Source organism: Ictalurus punctatus, chromosome 5 (genome assembly GCF_001660625.3).
Source record: "Ictalurus punctatus breed USDA103 chromosome 5, Coco_2.0, whole genome shotgun sequence".
NCBI classification, from domain to species: domain Eukaryota; kingdom Metazoa; phylum Chordata; class Actinopteri; order Siluriformes; family Ictaluridae; genus Ictalurus; species Ictalurus punctatus.
Window position 1 is genome coordinate 13,816,322 of NC_030420.2, and position 16,101 is coordinate 13,832,422.

Below are 16,101 nucleotides of genomic sequence, written 5' to 3' on the forward strand. Positions count from 1 at the left end.
GGATATTTTGACTAATGTTACCATTAAATCATTTATGGACACGTAGTAATGGCACATACACACAATTTTGGTGTGCTAGCTAGCTTGCAAACTTATGCATATTTGACAGTTTCATAGGCTAAATAATTATTTCGACAGCAAAATTGTGGATCAAATCCAGAAAACAATCAGCAGCTTCGTGGGTTGAAATAGCTACGATATCTTACCTCAAATACAAAGTGGTAAATCTTTTATCTATACGTTAGCGTTCTCTAGTCTAGAGCGTCTGAATGCTGTGTCATAACCGCCCTCACATCAGGACATAAGTTTTTTTGGTTTCACAGATGGTCACGGAATATTTGAGTCACTACCAAATGAATTCATTCCGCTTTCATTGTGTAAGAGTGGCCACCTCTGTGAAAATACATACCAGGTTTTGCTTGATACCTTGCAGTGACAGACATTTTACTCTTCAATCTTGGCAACAGGCAAACAGTTCAGCAAGACCTATCTACTTGAGTGTGACCCCTACGCTTATTATAGCGAATGTTAGGTTTTATTTAATGAATTATGTTTCTAAAACTTGCAGAATGGACTCCTTTGGAGACTTTCCAAATCAGAAATCCTCGGAGATAGGCAATGCAAAATTTGAGATTAGGAAAAGGGTGGGGGGGGGGGGGTGGGGGGGGGTGGGGGGGGCCTAGATTTTGAAATGTGGTGGGACATGTCCCCCCATGTATAATGGCGCCTACACCCATGGTGTTTAAAAACTCTGTCCCTGCTCGAATTGCAACATATATAAATGAGCAGAAAGCTGACACAGCTGCTAAAGCTGCAGAGTTAAACAATGATTGTTTTGACACATAAAGGTAATTTTATTGAGCCTCGGAAGAATTAAGAATTTTCTGATATTAGAATGGATCATGTGTCAAAAAAAATTCAGCCTTGATCTATAATTATTGTCGTGGTAAAGGGCACTGGAACGAGAACGGACTGTGCTTAAGGCCAAGGGTAAAGGGGGAAAGGCTCTGCATGTTAAACCAGCCATCCTTATGGCACCAGTAATAAATTCTGTCAGTCAAATTTGTGACGGCTCCTGAAAGCAGTGAACTGCTTAAGAGATGGAGTTTATACTCCCTTTATTACACATGGGTATGCATCGCTTGTTGGTAATGAGACTAAAATTCTGGTGACGATACTAAGAGATACAGGGGATTCAGAGTGTTGTGTTTCCTTTTTCCTCTTTGAGTGACACTGGTACCAATGCTCTTATTAGCGGGATTGGGTTGAATGTCTTGTCTGTTCCTTTGCATAAAATAATGTTATCATCTGACCATGTGAATGGAGAAGTAGTGATTGGAGTGCACCCCTCATTTCGACACCAGGCTGCGGCAGACGGAGGTTCTGAAGAGGGACTTTTCCAGCCTGATCGAGACGGTACGAGGCAGATCACCCACCGCGAAGATCATCGTCTCTGGACCTCTTCCCACATACAGACGTGGAGCAGAAAAGTTCAGTAGACTTCTAGCATTAAATGATTGGTTAGTCTCTTGGTGTAATGAGCAGAATCTGGTGTTTGTCAATAACTGGAATCTGTTCTGGGAGCGTCCTAGGTTGTTTCATCCTGATGGCCTGCACCCCAGCAGCCTTGGAGCGGAACTGCTTTCAGACAACATTTCCAAGACGCTACACTCCAAGTGACTGCCTACCGTAAGTACATCTTCCAATAATAACAACATTCAGTATAATCAATGTTCAACTAAAAATCCGGCAAAGGTAATACATACTATAGAGACTGTGTCTGTTCCCCGAGCTATACAAATATATAGAAAATCTCGGAAAGTCTATCTTCGTCTGAAGTCTGAAGTTGTCTCAGACCATTATCTTATCTCGTTCATAATACATATTGATCATAATATTTCCACCTCGTCTCGCTACCGCGTAAAACGTACCTACACATCAGCTACTGCACCGAGCTTCATAAATAACCTCGCAGAAACATCAATTAGATTTGGATCACCGTCAGATCACACAGAACTCGATCAGGCGACTGAAAGCTTGGAGTCAACACTCCGCTACACGCTAGATAGAGTGGCTCCACTCAAAAGGAAAATAATTAGAGAAAAAAAATTAGCACCCTGGTATAACGATCAAACGCGAACCTTAAAACAGACAACTCGACAATTAGAACGTAAATGGCGTCAAACCAAACTGGTGATATTTCAAACAGCATGGAAGGAGAGCCTACTGAAATATAGGAAATCTCTTGGCGATGCTAGAAAAATCTATTTCTCCACCTTAATAGACAACAAAAATAATTCTAGATTCCTTTTCAACACAGTAGCAAAATTAACTAGGAATAAAACCACTACAGAGAGAAACACTCAATCATTACATAGCAGTGAAGATTTCATGAAATTTTTCAATGATAAGGTTGAAAATATTAGACGTGAAATACAGGCCATTAAATTAAAACTGGACAGTACTGTAACAAACCCATTACATGACAATGTAGCAATATCAGATCAATGTTTAGAGTGTTTTGCTCCGCTTAGAGAGACCGAACTAGCTACATTAATCTCTTCAGCCAATTCATCAACTTGCATACTAGATCCCGTACCTACATGTTTGTTTAAACAGATTTGTCCAGGAGTAATTGAACCACTTCTAAATATAATCAATTCTTCCCTAAGCATTGGCTATGTACCTAAATCACTTAAATTAGCAGTTATTAAACCCTTGATTAAAAAACCTGATCTTGACCCGTCTCAATTGTCCAACTATAGACCAATATCAAATCTCCCCTTCATCTCTAAGATTTTAGAAAAGGTTGTAGCAAAGCAGTTATGCTCGTACTTAGATAGGAATAACATTCATGAAATGTATCAGTCAGGATTTAGACCTCATCATAGCACAGAGACAGCGTTAGTTAAAGTAGTAAATGACCTTCTACTGACTTACGATCAGGGTTGTGTCTCGCTGCTTGTGTTACTCGACCTTAGTGCAGCTTTTGATACTATAGATCACACTATTCTACTTGATAGATTAGAAAATGTTGTTGGTATTAAGGGAACAGTCCTCTCCTGGCTCAGGTCTTATCTGACCGATTGTTATCAGTTCGTAGATGTAAATGGTGAATTCTCCATGCGTACTGAGGTTACTTTTGGAGTTCCACAGGTTTCTGTTTTAGGCCCACTGCTCTTTACTTTATATATGCTACCCCTAGGTCAAATTATTCGTAAACATGGAATTAGCTTCCACTGTTATGCTGATGATACACAGTTGTATGTTTCAGCGAAGCCAGAGGACAGACAGAAGCTTAGTAAAGTTGAGGATTGTGTAAAGGACATTAGACATTGGATGTTAATTAACTTCCTTCTACTTAATTCTGATAAAACAGAAATACTTTTATTAGGCCCACGTGTAGCTAGAAGTATTCTTTCTGATCACATGGTTACTCTGGATGGTCTTTCTGTTTCATCATGTGCAGCAGTTAAAGACCTTGGAGTGATTATTGACTCCAGCCTATCATTTGATGCTCATGTAGATAATATTACTAGGATAGCCTTCTTTCATCTCAGAAATATTTCTAAAATAAGAAACATATTGTCACTACATGATGCAGAAATACTAGTTCATGCATTCGTCACCTCTAGATTAGATTACTGTAATGCCATACTGTCTGGATGTTCCAGTAGGAATATAAATAAGCTCCAATTAGTCCAGAATGCAGCTGCTAGAGTCCTAACTAGAACTAGAAGATACGACCATATCACACCGATATTATCAATACTGCATTGGCTCCCAGTAAAATCTCGCATTAATTATAAAATACTTTTATTAACCTATAAAGCACTAAATGGTCTCGCGCCACAATATCTAAGCGACCTTTTGGTTTTATATGATCCGCCACGCCTACTTAGATCAAAAGATGCAGGCTATCTGACGGTACCTCGAATAGTGAAGGCTACAGCAGGGGGAAGAGCTTTCTCTTATAGAGCCCCACAGTTATGGAACAGTCTTCCTATTAGTGTTCGGGACTCAGACACAGTCTCAGTGTTTAAGTCTAAGCTTAAAACATATTTGTTTACTCAAGCCTACCCTGACTAGATTCTGTTCTACTACTTCGCAGTCATAATTATCTTTTTTCTCCCTCTCTCCTTTCGCCGAGCCCCACACGAATTTATGGAGATACTAGAGATCCAGATCCTTTCTGCCTCTGGATGGAGCTCAAATCTTCTTTAATTCCAGACTGCTGGGACTACGGCTGCTCTTAACGCCATACAGACTTCATATAAATCCATAATGAACTTTTTCACAATATCTGTTGTTACCCAGATGAGGATGGGTTCCCTTCTGAGTCGGGTTCCTCTCAAGGTTTCTTCCTCTTAAAACATCTTAGGGAGTTTTTCCTTGCTACCGTCGGCACTCAGTGGCTTGCTCAGTTGGGATAAACTCGCACCTTTAATATCTGTATACCATGTTGATATTTCTGTAAAGCTGCTTTGAGACAATGTCTATTGTAAAAAGCGCTATACAAATAAAATTTAATTGAATTGAATTGAATTTCCCATGGAAGGGGTGAACATAATAATGGGTAATAATTTGGCAAGGCGAAAGGCTGATAGCTTCTGCTGATGCCTGTGGTATCAACTTCTCCCCTCCTAGGTTCTGATGAGAGGATCGAAAAGTACCCAGACGTATTTGCTGCCTGTGCCACAGCTTGAAGTAGTACCCTTCAACCAAGTTTTAATTCTGCGTCTGCTGTGCTTGGACCAACATTCCTGTTGCCTGATAACGTTTCCCCTCCTGAATTGATTCAGGAACAGCAACTTGACTATTATTTTTGTAAGCTGTTTGAGAGTGTGTTACCTTCTGATGAAATTCAAAATGTTGCTCATGGTTATTTTTTTACAGGATGGGATGCTGGTGAGGAAGTGGATTCCACATGGTAGGGACTTTGCTGAGGACCCTATTATAGCCAAAGATAGCCTTTGGCTATCCTGTGGGATAATTGTATCGAAAGTATACCTCCCAAGAATTTGATAAACTATGTGAATGGCTTTATATAAATATATGAGGCAGCTAAGATTGCAAAAGAACAACTGCATTCGTGACAAGTGCGAATGAAGTCACTTTTTGATCAGTGAGCAGAGCATCAGGAGTTGGCTCTGTTGCCAGTGGAGGGTTCATCTTTCCATGCTCTGTATACTGGCCCCTTTGTGGTGGTCAAATGGGTTACCGTTTTTGTTAAAGCCCCACTATTGCCGTTCTCATGAAGCATCAAGTGCTGAGTCTGAGGTGAAACCTGCCTTAATATTCTGGCCTATTTTGTCTACTCCTTTGAGAGAGGGGATTGAGGAAGGATCTTCTCCCCCTGATGAAGTATTGTTGGGACAACTTAAAAATTCAGTCTCTTAAAAGCTTGAATGCAATGTTGGCCCATTTGCCAGATGGTAAACGTGCTGATCTGATTGCCCTTATTGAGGATCATGTTTTTTTATTTAGCAACGTACCCTCACTTACAGCTTGGCTGGAGCATGATATTGATGTTGAGCGTTTCTATTATGTTCCCCCAAACAATCGTAAGCATATCAATGCTATAATCTGGTATATACTGGATCATGACATTGCTCGGCCATCGTTTTCTAGCTGGGTATCCACCTGCTTGCTTGTAAATAAACCAGGTGGAGATTATAGATTTTGTACCGATTACCGAAAGGTGAATAAAGTGAAGGGCTGCAAAATTTGTTAGTAAATTTGATCTGCTTAAAGGCTATTGGCAGGTTCCACTGACCCCAAGAGCTTAAGAAATCTCTGTGTTTTTTTATGTCTGATGGGATATTTTCCTGTAATGTTATAACTTTTGGCTTTCGAAATGCGCCTGCAACCTTTCGGCGATTCATGAATAGGGTTGTTGCCAGGTTGGAGGGAGTCACGGTTAATTTAGATGGCGTAGTGTTTTTTGTGATTCATGGGAGCGGCATCTGGGTCATATTACAAGCCTGTTCTCTCGTTTTAGGGAGGCAGGTCTTACAGATAACTTGGCCAAATGTGAGTTCGCCTGGGCCACTGTGACTTATCTTGGTAAGCTAGTTGGGCAGGACTGTGTAAGGCCAGTTCATGCCAAGTTTGAGGCCATTGACTGTTTTCCTCCTTCTACCACCAAGAAGGAGTTAATGGATTTCCTATGATTGGTGGATTATTATCAGGGGTTTTGTAGGAACTTTTTTACGGTAGTAGCCCCACTTACTGATTTACTGAAAGCAAAAACGACATTTGTTTGGATTTGTGCTGTGAGGGCATTTACCACCTTGTTAGCTATTTTTCTAAAAGGTTTTCCTCCTATCACTTGAATTACTCGGTTATTGAGAAAGAAACATTAGCTTAGATTTCGGCCCTGCAACATTTTGAAGTGTACGTAGGATCAGTGTTAGTTCCACTGGTCATATATACTGATAATAATGCGCTCACTTATTTACATTCCTTGTGGTGCCCAAGTCAAAAATTGACGTGCTGGTGCCTCTTTCTACAGTCTTATGCCCTTGATATTCAACATATGAAGGGAATAGACAATGTGATGGCTGATGCATTGTCTAGAGTCCCTTACTCTTCTTAATTACTCTTCTTAATTGCTGACTAACCATGTTTGCTCTCTTTAGTTTAAATTGCTTACATTGCTTCTACAGGGCCCATGGTTGCTGAGGAATAGGAGAGCATAATCTAAATGGTGGGTGTTGTCCAGATGGGGGGTGGGGTTATAGGCTGAAAGGATTAGATTGGGTTTCCTAAAGGGATACCCTTTTCTTATGGTGGAGAGTGTTATGAGCCCTGTGTGGGTTATATGTGGTTGCTGGTTTGTTTTTCTTTCTGGCTTTTTGTTGCTTGTGTGTGTGTGTCCTGCAGGATGGAGCTGGGTTTGAGTGCAATTAATTACCTGAGAGGTTACACCTGTCTGTCGGGGTTTCACGCCGGCTATTTAAACAGCCTCATTTCATTCTTCGTAGCTCGCTTCCCCTCTTTGTTCTTGTGCTGTTAGATGTGGTGTCTTTTTTTATGTATTTCTGTATTATCATGATTCAACATGTCTCCTTTTTTTGGCATGGCTTACGAGCCGGCCTTGACAATATTGATAAAGCATATGACATGCTTTGAAAGGAGGAGTTGTTGATAAAGTTAGAACAACTAGGGGTTGAAGGTAGAATGTTTAACTTGATGAAGGATTTTTTGCTTGATAGAATATTTCAGGTAAGGGTCTAATATTGTTTAACATCATGATAAATTATGTCTTCCAAAATGTCAAATCAGTTATAGGAAGATCTCTATATGCTGATGATGGTGTGATATGGAAGAGGGGTTGTAATGTATCATATGTGACAAGCGTAATACAAACAGCAGTTAATGAAGTAGAGAAATGGGCCAACAAATGGGGTTTTTGGCTGTCAGTGACTGACTCCACTGCTTTGTTTTACAAATAAAAAATGTATCCCTGAAATTAAAGTGAAGCTGTATGATCGGGTACTTGAATAGGTTAAACTTATAAGATATCTAGGGATATGGATGGATTCTAGGCTGACTTTTAAGATTCATGTTCAGAAAATATTAGATAATAAGTAAATCAAGTAATAATTTAAGATATCTAGCAGGAATGGAATGGAGAGCTAGTCGAAAATCTTTACAATGAATATATAGTGCATTGAAATGGTACAGTTGTTAAGAATATGTTCTGGTGCTTTTAGATCATCTCCAATAACAGTGCTGCAGTGGAGGTGGGAGAAATGCCCACGTGTATATGCAAGTTAAAATGAACAATGAATTATTGGATTAATATGAAAGGACATTCTGAGACACACCTAGTTTAGGAAATACTAAAAGAGTGCTGGGAGTATGGGAATAATAATATAAGAAGTTTTGGTTGGACAGCAAAAAAGACGCTATGAATTTGGAAATTCAGAAATTTCATTTAGTCCAACAATTGTAGTACCAAATATACATAGCTTATTGTTCCCCATGGCTCAAGTCGATTTTCATCTACAATATAAATTTAAGAATGAAATAAATACACCTAAGGAGGTTATTGTACAGCAGTATTTAGATCAGGAATACTCTTCAACGCCCCACATATTCACAGATGGTTCAAAGGATCCTGCATCAGGAAAAACAGCTGCAGCAGTATATATTAAGAGGTTCAAGTCAGCATTCAAAAAAGGACAACTAATTATGTATCAGTTTTTACAACAGAGTTAATAGCGATTTTATTAGCCATGCAGTGGGTGGAGGAAGTTCAGCCAATGATGGCTGTTATTTGTTCAGACTCACAATCAGCTTTAAATATCGGATTTAAATATTAAATGAGCAGTCTGAATCAAGATAAGATTTAATATATGAGATACTTACGCATCTGCTTAGCATTCAGAAACTGGGGGTGGTCCTGAGATTTCTTTGGGTACCAGCACATGTGGGAGTACAAGGAAATTAAATAGTGGACAAACTGGCTAAACAGGCAATGGATCATATGGATGTTGAGGTTCATATACCACTCAGTAAAGAAGAGGTAAAAGGAAGAATTAGAAAAATTATGAATATAAAGTGGCAAGAAATGTGGGACAAAGAAAAAAGGGAAGACACCTATACAATATCCAAAAACAAGCTGGAAAGGGGAGAATAGCTCTCAATATTAGGAGAGAAGATACAATTATCACTTGGCTCCGAATAGGACATTCTGTCTTAAATCATTAATTGTTCAAAATAGGGAAACACTGAACAGGATTATGCTTGGCATGTGGTGTAGCAGAGATTGTTGAACATATATTATTACATTTTGTAATGTTTACAAGGGAAAGAGAGGAGTTATTAAATAAATTGGGAATTATAGAATTAATCAATTTCACCTTAATAAACCTATTGAATTGTGCCTCAGCACAGTTAAAAATACAAAGAAGAATTCTTAATTATCTCAGGAAAACAGGATTGAATAAACATATTATAAAGGTTCACCTTCGCCGCCCCCGCCCTCGCCCCCTTAATGTTTCACGCTCCAGTCCAGTTGGTGGCGGTAATACACCATAAATTGACTTCAACTGGCATTAAACAACACAAGAAGAAGAATAAAGATGCGACAGGCATTAGGAGTCAGCCCTACCGCTTAACGAAGGTTGCAAGCAACGTTGTGCGATTACAACCGCGTCAGTATAGATGGAGAAGTACTCGGGATTATATAAGGAGCCGACCGATGCCACGAAACAGCAGGAAAGACACTATTATCTCCTGTCCGAGCTTCAAATACTGGTCAAAGACTTGCCAAGGTAGTTACCTAATTTGCTAGTTAGATGGTCAGCATTATACAAATATGAGCTCAACAAAGCAATTGCTTCTGATTGTTGATTTAAGGTGAATACAGGAATACGAACGCAAAGTATGAAATATTCACAGACCTATATTAGGTTTGTTTGACTTTGAACTTGTATGAACTTTACACTCTCTTAAAAGCTGGTTTCAGCAGCGCTTGTCGTACACAACGCTGAGTGATTTGGCCCAAGCGCTCATAGATGGCACTGTGTATGAGATTGTCCAGGGCCTATTGGATATCCAGCACCTGACTGAGAAAAACCTGTACAACCAAAGGCAGAAATTACATACTGAGCACAGAGGTGTGTTGGTGTATATAATGATTTGTGACCCATATATGATTTCCACCCCTTATTAAAATTCCATCTTTTGACTTAAGTATGTGCTGTCTCAAGTTCTCAGGCATGAGTTGATACGGAAACAGAAAGCCGCTCTGCAGTCATGCAAATCACATAACCTCACTGTACTAAAAGCAAGCCAGCATGCAGAAAGAGAGGCAAGTTAAAATAAATATATATGTATGTATGTATGTGTATATATAAGTATTTTAAAAAATTTGCAAAGAGGATTTTTTTAAAATACAAAGCAGGCTTTTCTAAGTTACCAAATAACCTGCAAAATTAGAGATGCACTGATGTATTGGTCAATAAGCTATCGGTCAATAAAGGCAATTTTTCACGCTGTTTAAAAACATCCGATAATCAGGGCCGATTATATCCTGTCAATAAAAAGAGTGTGGGAAACGCATCGATTTCCTGCTGTGTATAATGATGTCTCTGTGTGGAATGATGATAAAACTGCAGTTTGTAATCTCTGCACTGTTAAAATTTTATGCCAGACGCTGCAGCATTGAACGGGGAGTTTCGGCTTCAAGTCTAAATTTAAAAAAATTCCATGCTGCTCGAGCTGAATTAAAGCGCCAGTACAATGTTGAAAGATTTAAATGAAGATGAGTTGACGAAAAAGTATATATTGCACAGAAAAATATTTGTAGAGTAGTATATTTCATATTCAGTTAAGGTTAATATATAAAAAAGCTTATATTATATATATTTTATATATTACCAGTTTGATGTTCATTGATGAAGTGGAAATGCTTGTGGTGAGTGAATGTGAAGCCTAACAGGAGGGTTTTTAATCTTCAGAATTTAGTTGATGTGTTAATGTTAATTTGAGTAATGTGTGTTCTGTTTATGCGACCAGTTACTGTGAAACAACTTGTTGAAATGGAGAGAATAAAGTTTTTATTTACATTTCTTTGAGAATTGTAGAATTAATTATTATTAATTTTAAAAAAGGCATAAAAGGCAGAACTATCAGTATCTGTATCCGATATCACTATGAATAATCAGTTATCGGTACCAGCTGAGAAATTTAGTATCGGTACATCTCTATGCAAAATGTAATGAAAAGTTGCTTTTTTTGGTTGGCCTACCATTTTCACTGTAGGCAAAACATGTACACACAAGTGCACATTGCTCTGTTGTGTCTCTCATGATGTTCCAGGGTCTTGAGCAGCGTGTGAAAGATGAGCAACGAATGATGGATGAGAAAATTGTGGCAGAGATGGATCAGAAGGTCCTGGACCAACAGAACACACTTCAGAAAGCTGGAGTCCCTGGGTTCTACATCACCACCATCCAACAGGTGCACATAACACATTCATGTCCTGTGTTGTCTTTTATCGTTCTCTTTATAGGTATTTTTATCTTGCTGTTTTCTTCTGTCTGCACTTTTGACAGGAAGTGACAATGCAGATGAACTTACTGGAGTTGATCCTGAAGTTACAACAAAAAGAGTCTCAGTCTGGACCACTTATTTGAGTGACATAAACCCTATTTTTTTCATGTTTAGATTGTCCATTGTTGTCTGCATATGGACTGATCTGGCAGGAAGTATCCCCTAGTTTGTTCATGAAAGATGTACTTGGGATACCGAGTGCTTGATAAGAAATGTTAGCCTCCCTGCTGCCTTGAAGAATGTTAATTTTCACTTTATTCATGCAACATTTTCTAATTGTAACACCAATCAAATGATAATGGGGGGGTTCTTATTTACCCAGGCAGTATCTGATGCATCATTGCCTATTCATTGTACACCAGAAGGTCTTGACTATTATAGTCTATACTACCACCATATTAAAGTAATGTTATATATCAGTGAGACAAGACTTTTCATTCTCAAGAATGTATGTCAGCATACTCATAAATGTGGGGAAATGAAACATCTCTATGAAGGGTAGTGCTTTTTTTTTTTTTAATGCCATGGGATAATTAGCAAGAAGCTCTACTATTTATAACCTACATAATCACTTGTGAAAAATTTGATAATGTGGCAAAACAGAATATGTACAGAATCTAAAGCATGTGAATAATGAAAGTATTACACAATTATTAATCTCTGCTTAGTAGGATTGTGCAATATAACAATTTTTATTGTCCATAAACATTACATTGCCACAATATCCAGTGATACTTACTCATTGATTGATATTGTATTAAAAGACCTACCAGCTTTTACATGTTTTCCTTAGCTGCATAATTTAACATCACAGTTGTGTTATAACCTAATAATATGTCAAAAGAGCAATCATTTTCTCCTAAATAAAACAGGAGCAAATTGAAATGTTATACTAGAATGATTTTCACAGGTGTTCTGAATTCTCTGATATTAACTGACACAGCCTGGAGGCCTCTGCCCACTTCCTCCCATCTCAGATGTAATAGGCTGTTTGTTAAGCTGTTTGGTGTACTTTCTAATTCTGTCAAAGTAAATAGAGAAAGTTTGAGTTCAATAATGCATAATAAAATCTATCAGTCACTTTATGTGCAACTTAAATATATACTTGTCTAATGTTAATTAAAATCAGTTAACTAGTTAGTTATTAGAGTAAGAGTTATTAGAGTAAATATGGTCAAAAACAGAACTTTTGGTGCAAATATTTATCCAAAAAGATGGACCTTAAAATGAAGTGTCAAATGTAATACTTTGCAAATTATGTTAATGGTGTTAATTAGATGTAAAAAAATTTTTACTGCTCATTACCGTGGAATCACCTAAAATCTACCATCCAGCTGAGTTTTTGCAGTTGTGGCCAGTAGCAGCAGTATCAGTTCCCAATTGCACAGCTGATATTATTATACCCTCTCCTACTCTTTGAAAAACTCTTCTAGAAAAAAAAAAAAAAGGTCTATATTGCACAAGGCTACTGCTTAATAAACCCACAGCAGTAATAATATGCTTTCTTCTACATTTTTGCTGATCCACAGCTTGAGCCATATCCGTCTAAACCGGAATTGATTCACTGCTGCAAATATCAGTCTGTATCTAGATGTGCTGTGTTTTAATACTGTTTAACACACATTTGTGTTGCCTGCTAGGAAACGCAAAACTAATACAGGGGAACTACAAGGGAAGTATTTTAATTTAAAAAAATGAAATCCTACATGCAGCAATATGCAAAGTTCAAGCACTCTCCACAAGTATCACTTCCAGAGGCCAGATCTTGTCAAGTTACACTGAACAACTACAGAGAGTATAGAGGAACTTACACGTCAAGTTTTGTGGAAAGAGCTCAGTGCTAAAATGAGTAATTTGATAGCAGTTTTGTGACGATAGGACATAAATCCTAGTTAGCAAAAATAGGTTTTGCATATTGTGCCGATTGTTTTTATTTTGGTGGGTGGGTGAAATGGTCCAAAATGCAAATTTGTATGGTTTGCCCAAAGAATCAAAAGAAAATAGAAATTTAAATTGTTTTATTGACAGTTCTGATTTCTTCTGTTTTTGTGAGTATCTCATGTTAAATTGTTTCAGAAATAAAAACAATATCTAAAATAAAGTCAACCTGAGTAAACACAATATACAGTTTTTAAATTATAATGTTATTTATTGAAGCAAAAATGATATCCAATACCAACTGGGCCTGTGTGAAAATGTATTTGCCCCTGTAGTTACTAATTCTCCAAATCTATGAAACTGCATTCATAATGGGGTACAGCTGGACTAGACACAACCAGGCCTGATTATTGCAAACCCTGTTCAATCACATCAACACTTAAATCGAACTTTTTAACAGCATGAAGTTGGTTAAAAGGTCTAATTAAAAGAAATTCCAGAAATGATGAGGAAGAAGGTGACTGAAATACATCTGTCTGGGAAGGGTTACAAAGGCTCTGGGACTCCAAAGAACCACAGTGAGAGCCATTATCTCCAAATGGAAAAACTTGGCAAAGTAGTGAACCTTCCCAGAAATGTCCGACCTTCCAAAATTCCAAAAGCACAGCAACAACTCATCCAGCAAGTCACAAAAGAGCCAAGGACAACATCAGGACATACAGGCCTCTCTTGCATGAATAAAGGTCACTGTTCATGACTCCACTATCAGAAAGACACTGGGCAAAAATGGCATCTATGGAACAGTGGCAAGATGAAAACCACTGCTAACCTGGAAAAACATTAAGCCTCATTTGAATTTTGACAAAATACATCTTGATGATCTGCAAACCTTTATTTTGTTCTATGGATTGATGAATCCAAAGTGGAACTGTTTGGAAGACTGTCCCATTACATCTGGCATAAACCAAACACAGAATTTCACAAAAAGAACATCATACATACTGTCAAGCATGGTGGTGGAAGTGTTGTGGTGGAAGTGTTGTGGTGTGGGGATGCTTTGCTGCTTCAGGGCATGGGCATCTAGCAATAATTGAGAGAAACATGAATTCTGCTCTCTACCAGAAAATCCTAAAGGACAATGTCCAGTCTTCAGTCAGTAAGTTGAAACTTAAGTGTAACTGGATTATGCAGCAAGTCTGAGATGTCAGATAGGCGAGCAGAGATTCATGCAGAGACAGATGGATCATCAGGCTGGAAGGACAAATAGAGCTGGGTGTCATCAGCATAGCAATAATATGAAACATGAGACTTTATCACCTGCCCAAGAGATGTAGTATAAATAGAAAAGAGTAGTGGACACAGAACTAACCCCTGAGGAGCCCCAGTTATGAGTTGCTGAGTTTCAGAAGTACCTCCCTTCCACAATATCTTCAAGGATCTGTCTGAGAGATAGGATTCCACCCAGTGCAGAGCCATTCCAGTGATGCCTAAGCTGGAGAGAGTTGACAGGTAAGGGATCTAGTGCGTAAGTTGATTTTGAAGAGGAAATAAGTGATAGTTCACTCTGTGGGATTGGAGAGAAATATTCTAGTCGCTGTATTAATGTGATTATATTATTTTCTACATAGTTATCAAATTGTCTGACTGTTGCTATTTCTGTTTTTGTGGTGGTCTTTAGTGATTCACTCTCACCCAGAGCGAAACATCTTTCCACTGCTTCTAGAACAGTTTTTCATTGGCTTTATCCTCAGATTACTGTGGTTCTCTCTTGTAATATGAGGTTTAAGGACTGTTATGGCAGGAATTACAGCAGCAGCAGCTGCAGACTCAGCACACATCACCCTGGTCAGCTTTTCAGATGAAGCTAAAACCTGTCTTCTCCATTAGTGCCCACTGGTTTGCCTTCAGTGTAGCTGGAATGTAATGGTCAGCAGCATAGATTCTGCGAGGCTGTTTTTGCTCCAAAAGGCTCTGAATATAATGAATCTGAATCATTTCAAAGAAAGCTGGATATCCTCCAGATGTGCATAGGCCTGTGATGAGTGCTTGACAGTTGCTTGACTGTGACCCCACAGTTTTTATTGCAGGTGCATCTATGATGATGTGCTGAGAAAGCAGACCTTTGTAAACAACCAACAAAAATGTGTGCACTATGCAGCCCAAGCCCAAAATGTTTATTGATAAATTCACACTAAAAGTAAAACATGTAACTCTAATAACCCCATATCATCCATTGCTTTTTTCATTTTTCTTACTATTATTCCTTCCTTCAAAATAACACAAATCTGTTGTTTGTCTGTTTCCCACATATTCAACATCTTGAGTGCCTGAGTTACATGCTCAACTGTATGTGAACAATGAAACTGACTAGCATGCAATGCTGTGCATTTTAAATTAAAACTGGAGTCTATCCAGGTGCAGTAAGGCTAAGCAATAACATTGGGCAAACATCTGAATTCTAAATGTCAGTAATAAAACTGACTGCAGTCACATCTGCAAGGCACTCTCACTGTTGCTCATGAACTTTATTGTAAAGCTCCAGCATAACAGTGTCTGAAATATAGTGTCGAGAGGGGATGGTGTACTGTGGCTCCAAAAAACTCCAGGGGACCACAAAGATTAACTGGTCATCCACAGCAATAAATTTAATTAATGTCTGTATTTTTTTCTTGCCTTGTCATTGTTTCGAGGAACGTCTCTTGCTGCTTGAAATCATCCTCCAGTGTTTGTTGTTTTGGTGAATTATTTTCTTGAGTGTTTTGCATGAACTCACTGTATTCCTTTGAAGGTTTTCTTTTTAGATGCTTTATTATATAATATGTGTTGAAAGTACATCTTGTGTTGCTGCCATCATGTGAAATACTGGCATTGCATACAGTGCATATAGCACTTTTTCTACTCTGAAATAGTTTGAAACAGCAGACATTTATTGCACTTGTGCTTTGTTGCTGCAAATTAGGGATGTCACTTGTATGACAGTTACATAAATGACAAAAAATGAAGCAATGTCATAAAATAACATTAACAATGGATCAGACCTGGACCCGACTTAACATAGTTGATCCTGATCCATTAGAAAGTGCCTGGATTGACTTACAATACCGATACTTCAAATCAGAAAGGGCATCCCTAGTCCCTATAGGCACTTTAGTGGTC

The 16,101-nt window shown here is 38.3% G+C and overlaps 1 protein-coding gene and 1 long non-coding RNA gene across 3 annotated transcripts in view; one reads left to right on the forward strand and one right to left on the reverse strand.

Annotated features, from left to right (window-relative positions):
- The first annotated feature begins 9,068 nt into the window (after positions 1-9,068).
- dgcr6 (DiGeorge syndrome critical region gene 6) lies at positions 9,069-12,169 on the forward strand. The gene is made up of 5 exons (XM_017468897.3): positions 9,069-9,284; positions 9,469-9,629; positions 9,723-9,823; positions 10,834-10,974; positions 11,070-12,169. Exons 1-5 carry the CDS (start codon positions 9,175-9,177, stop codon positions 11,148-11,150), a joined length of 594 nt encoding a protein of 197 aa, XP_017324386.1. The 5' UTR covers positions 9,069-9,174; the 3' UTR covers positions 11,151-12,169.
- The window catches only part of LOC108265529 (uncharacterized), a 6,460-nt gene continuing 1,497 nt past the window's right edge, over positions 11,139-16,101 (reverse strand). The window contains exons 2-3 of one of the 2 annotated variants that reach the window (XR_001812705.3): positions 14,315-14,432; positions 11,139-14,196 (exon numbers count right to left, since the gene is read on the reverse strand). This is a non-coding gene — a long non-coding RNA (uncharacterized LOC108265529). Of the gene's footprint in view, positions 14,197-14,314; positions 14,937-16,101 lie in introns of those variants that run through there. The other variant, XR_008396438.1, reaches the window with a different exon arrangement.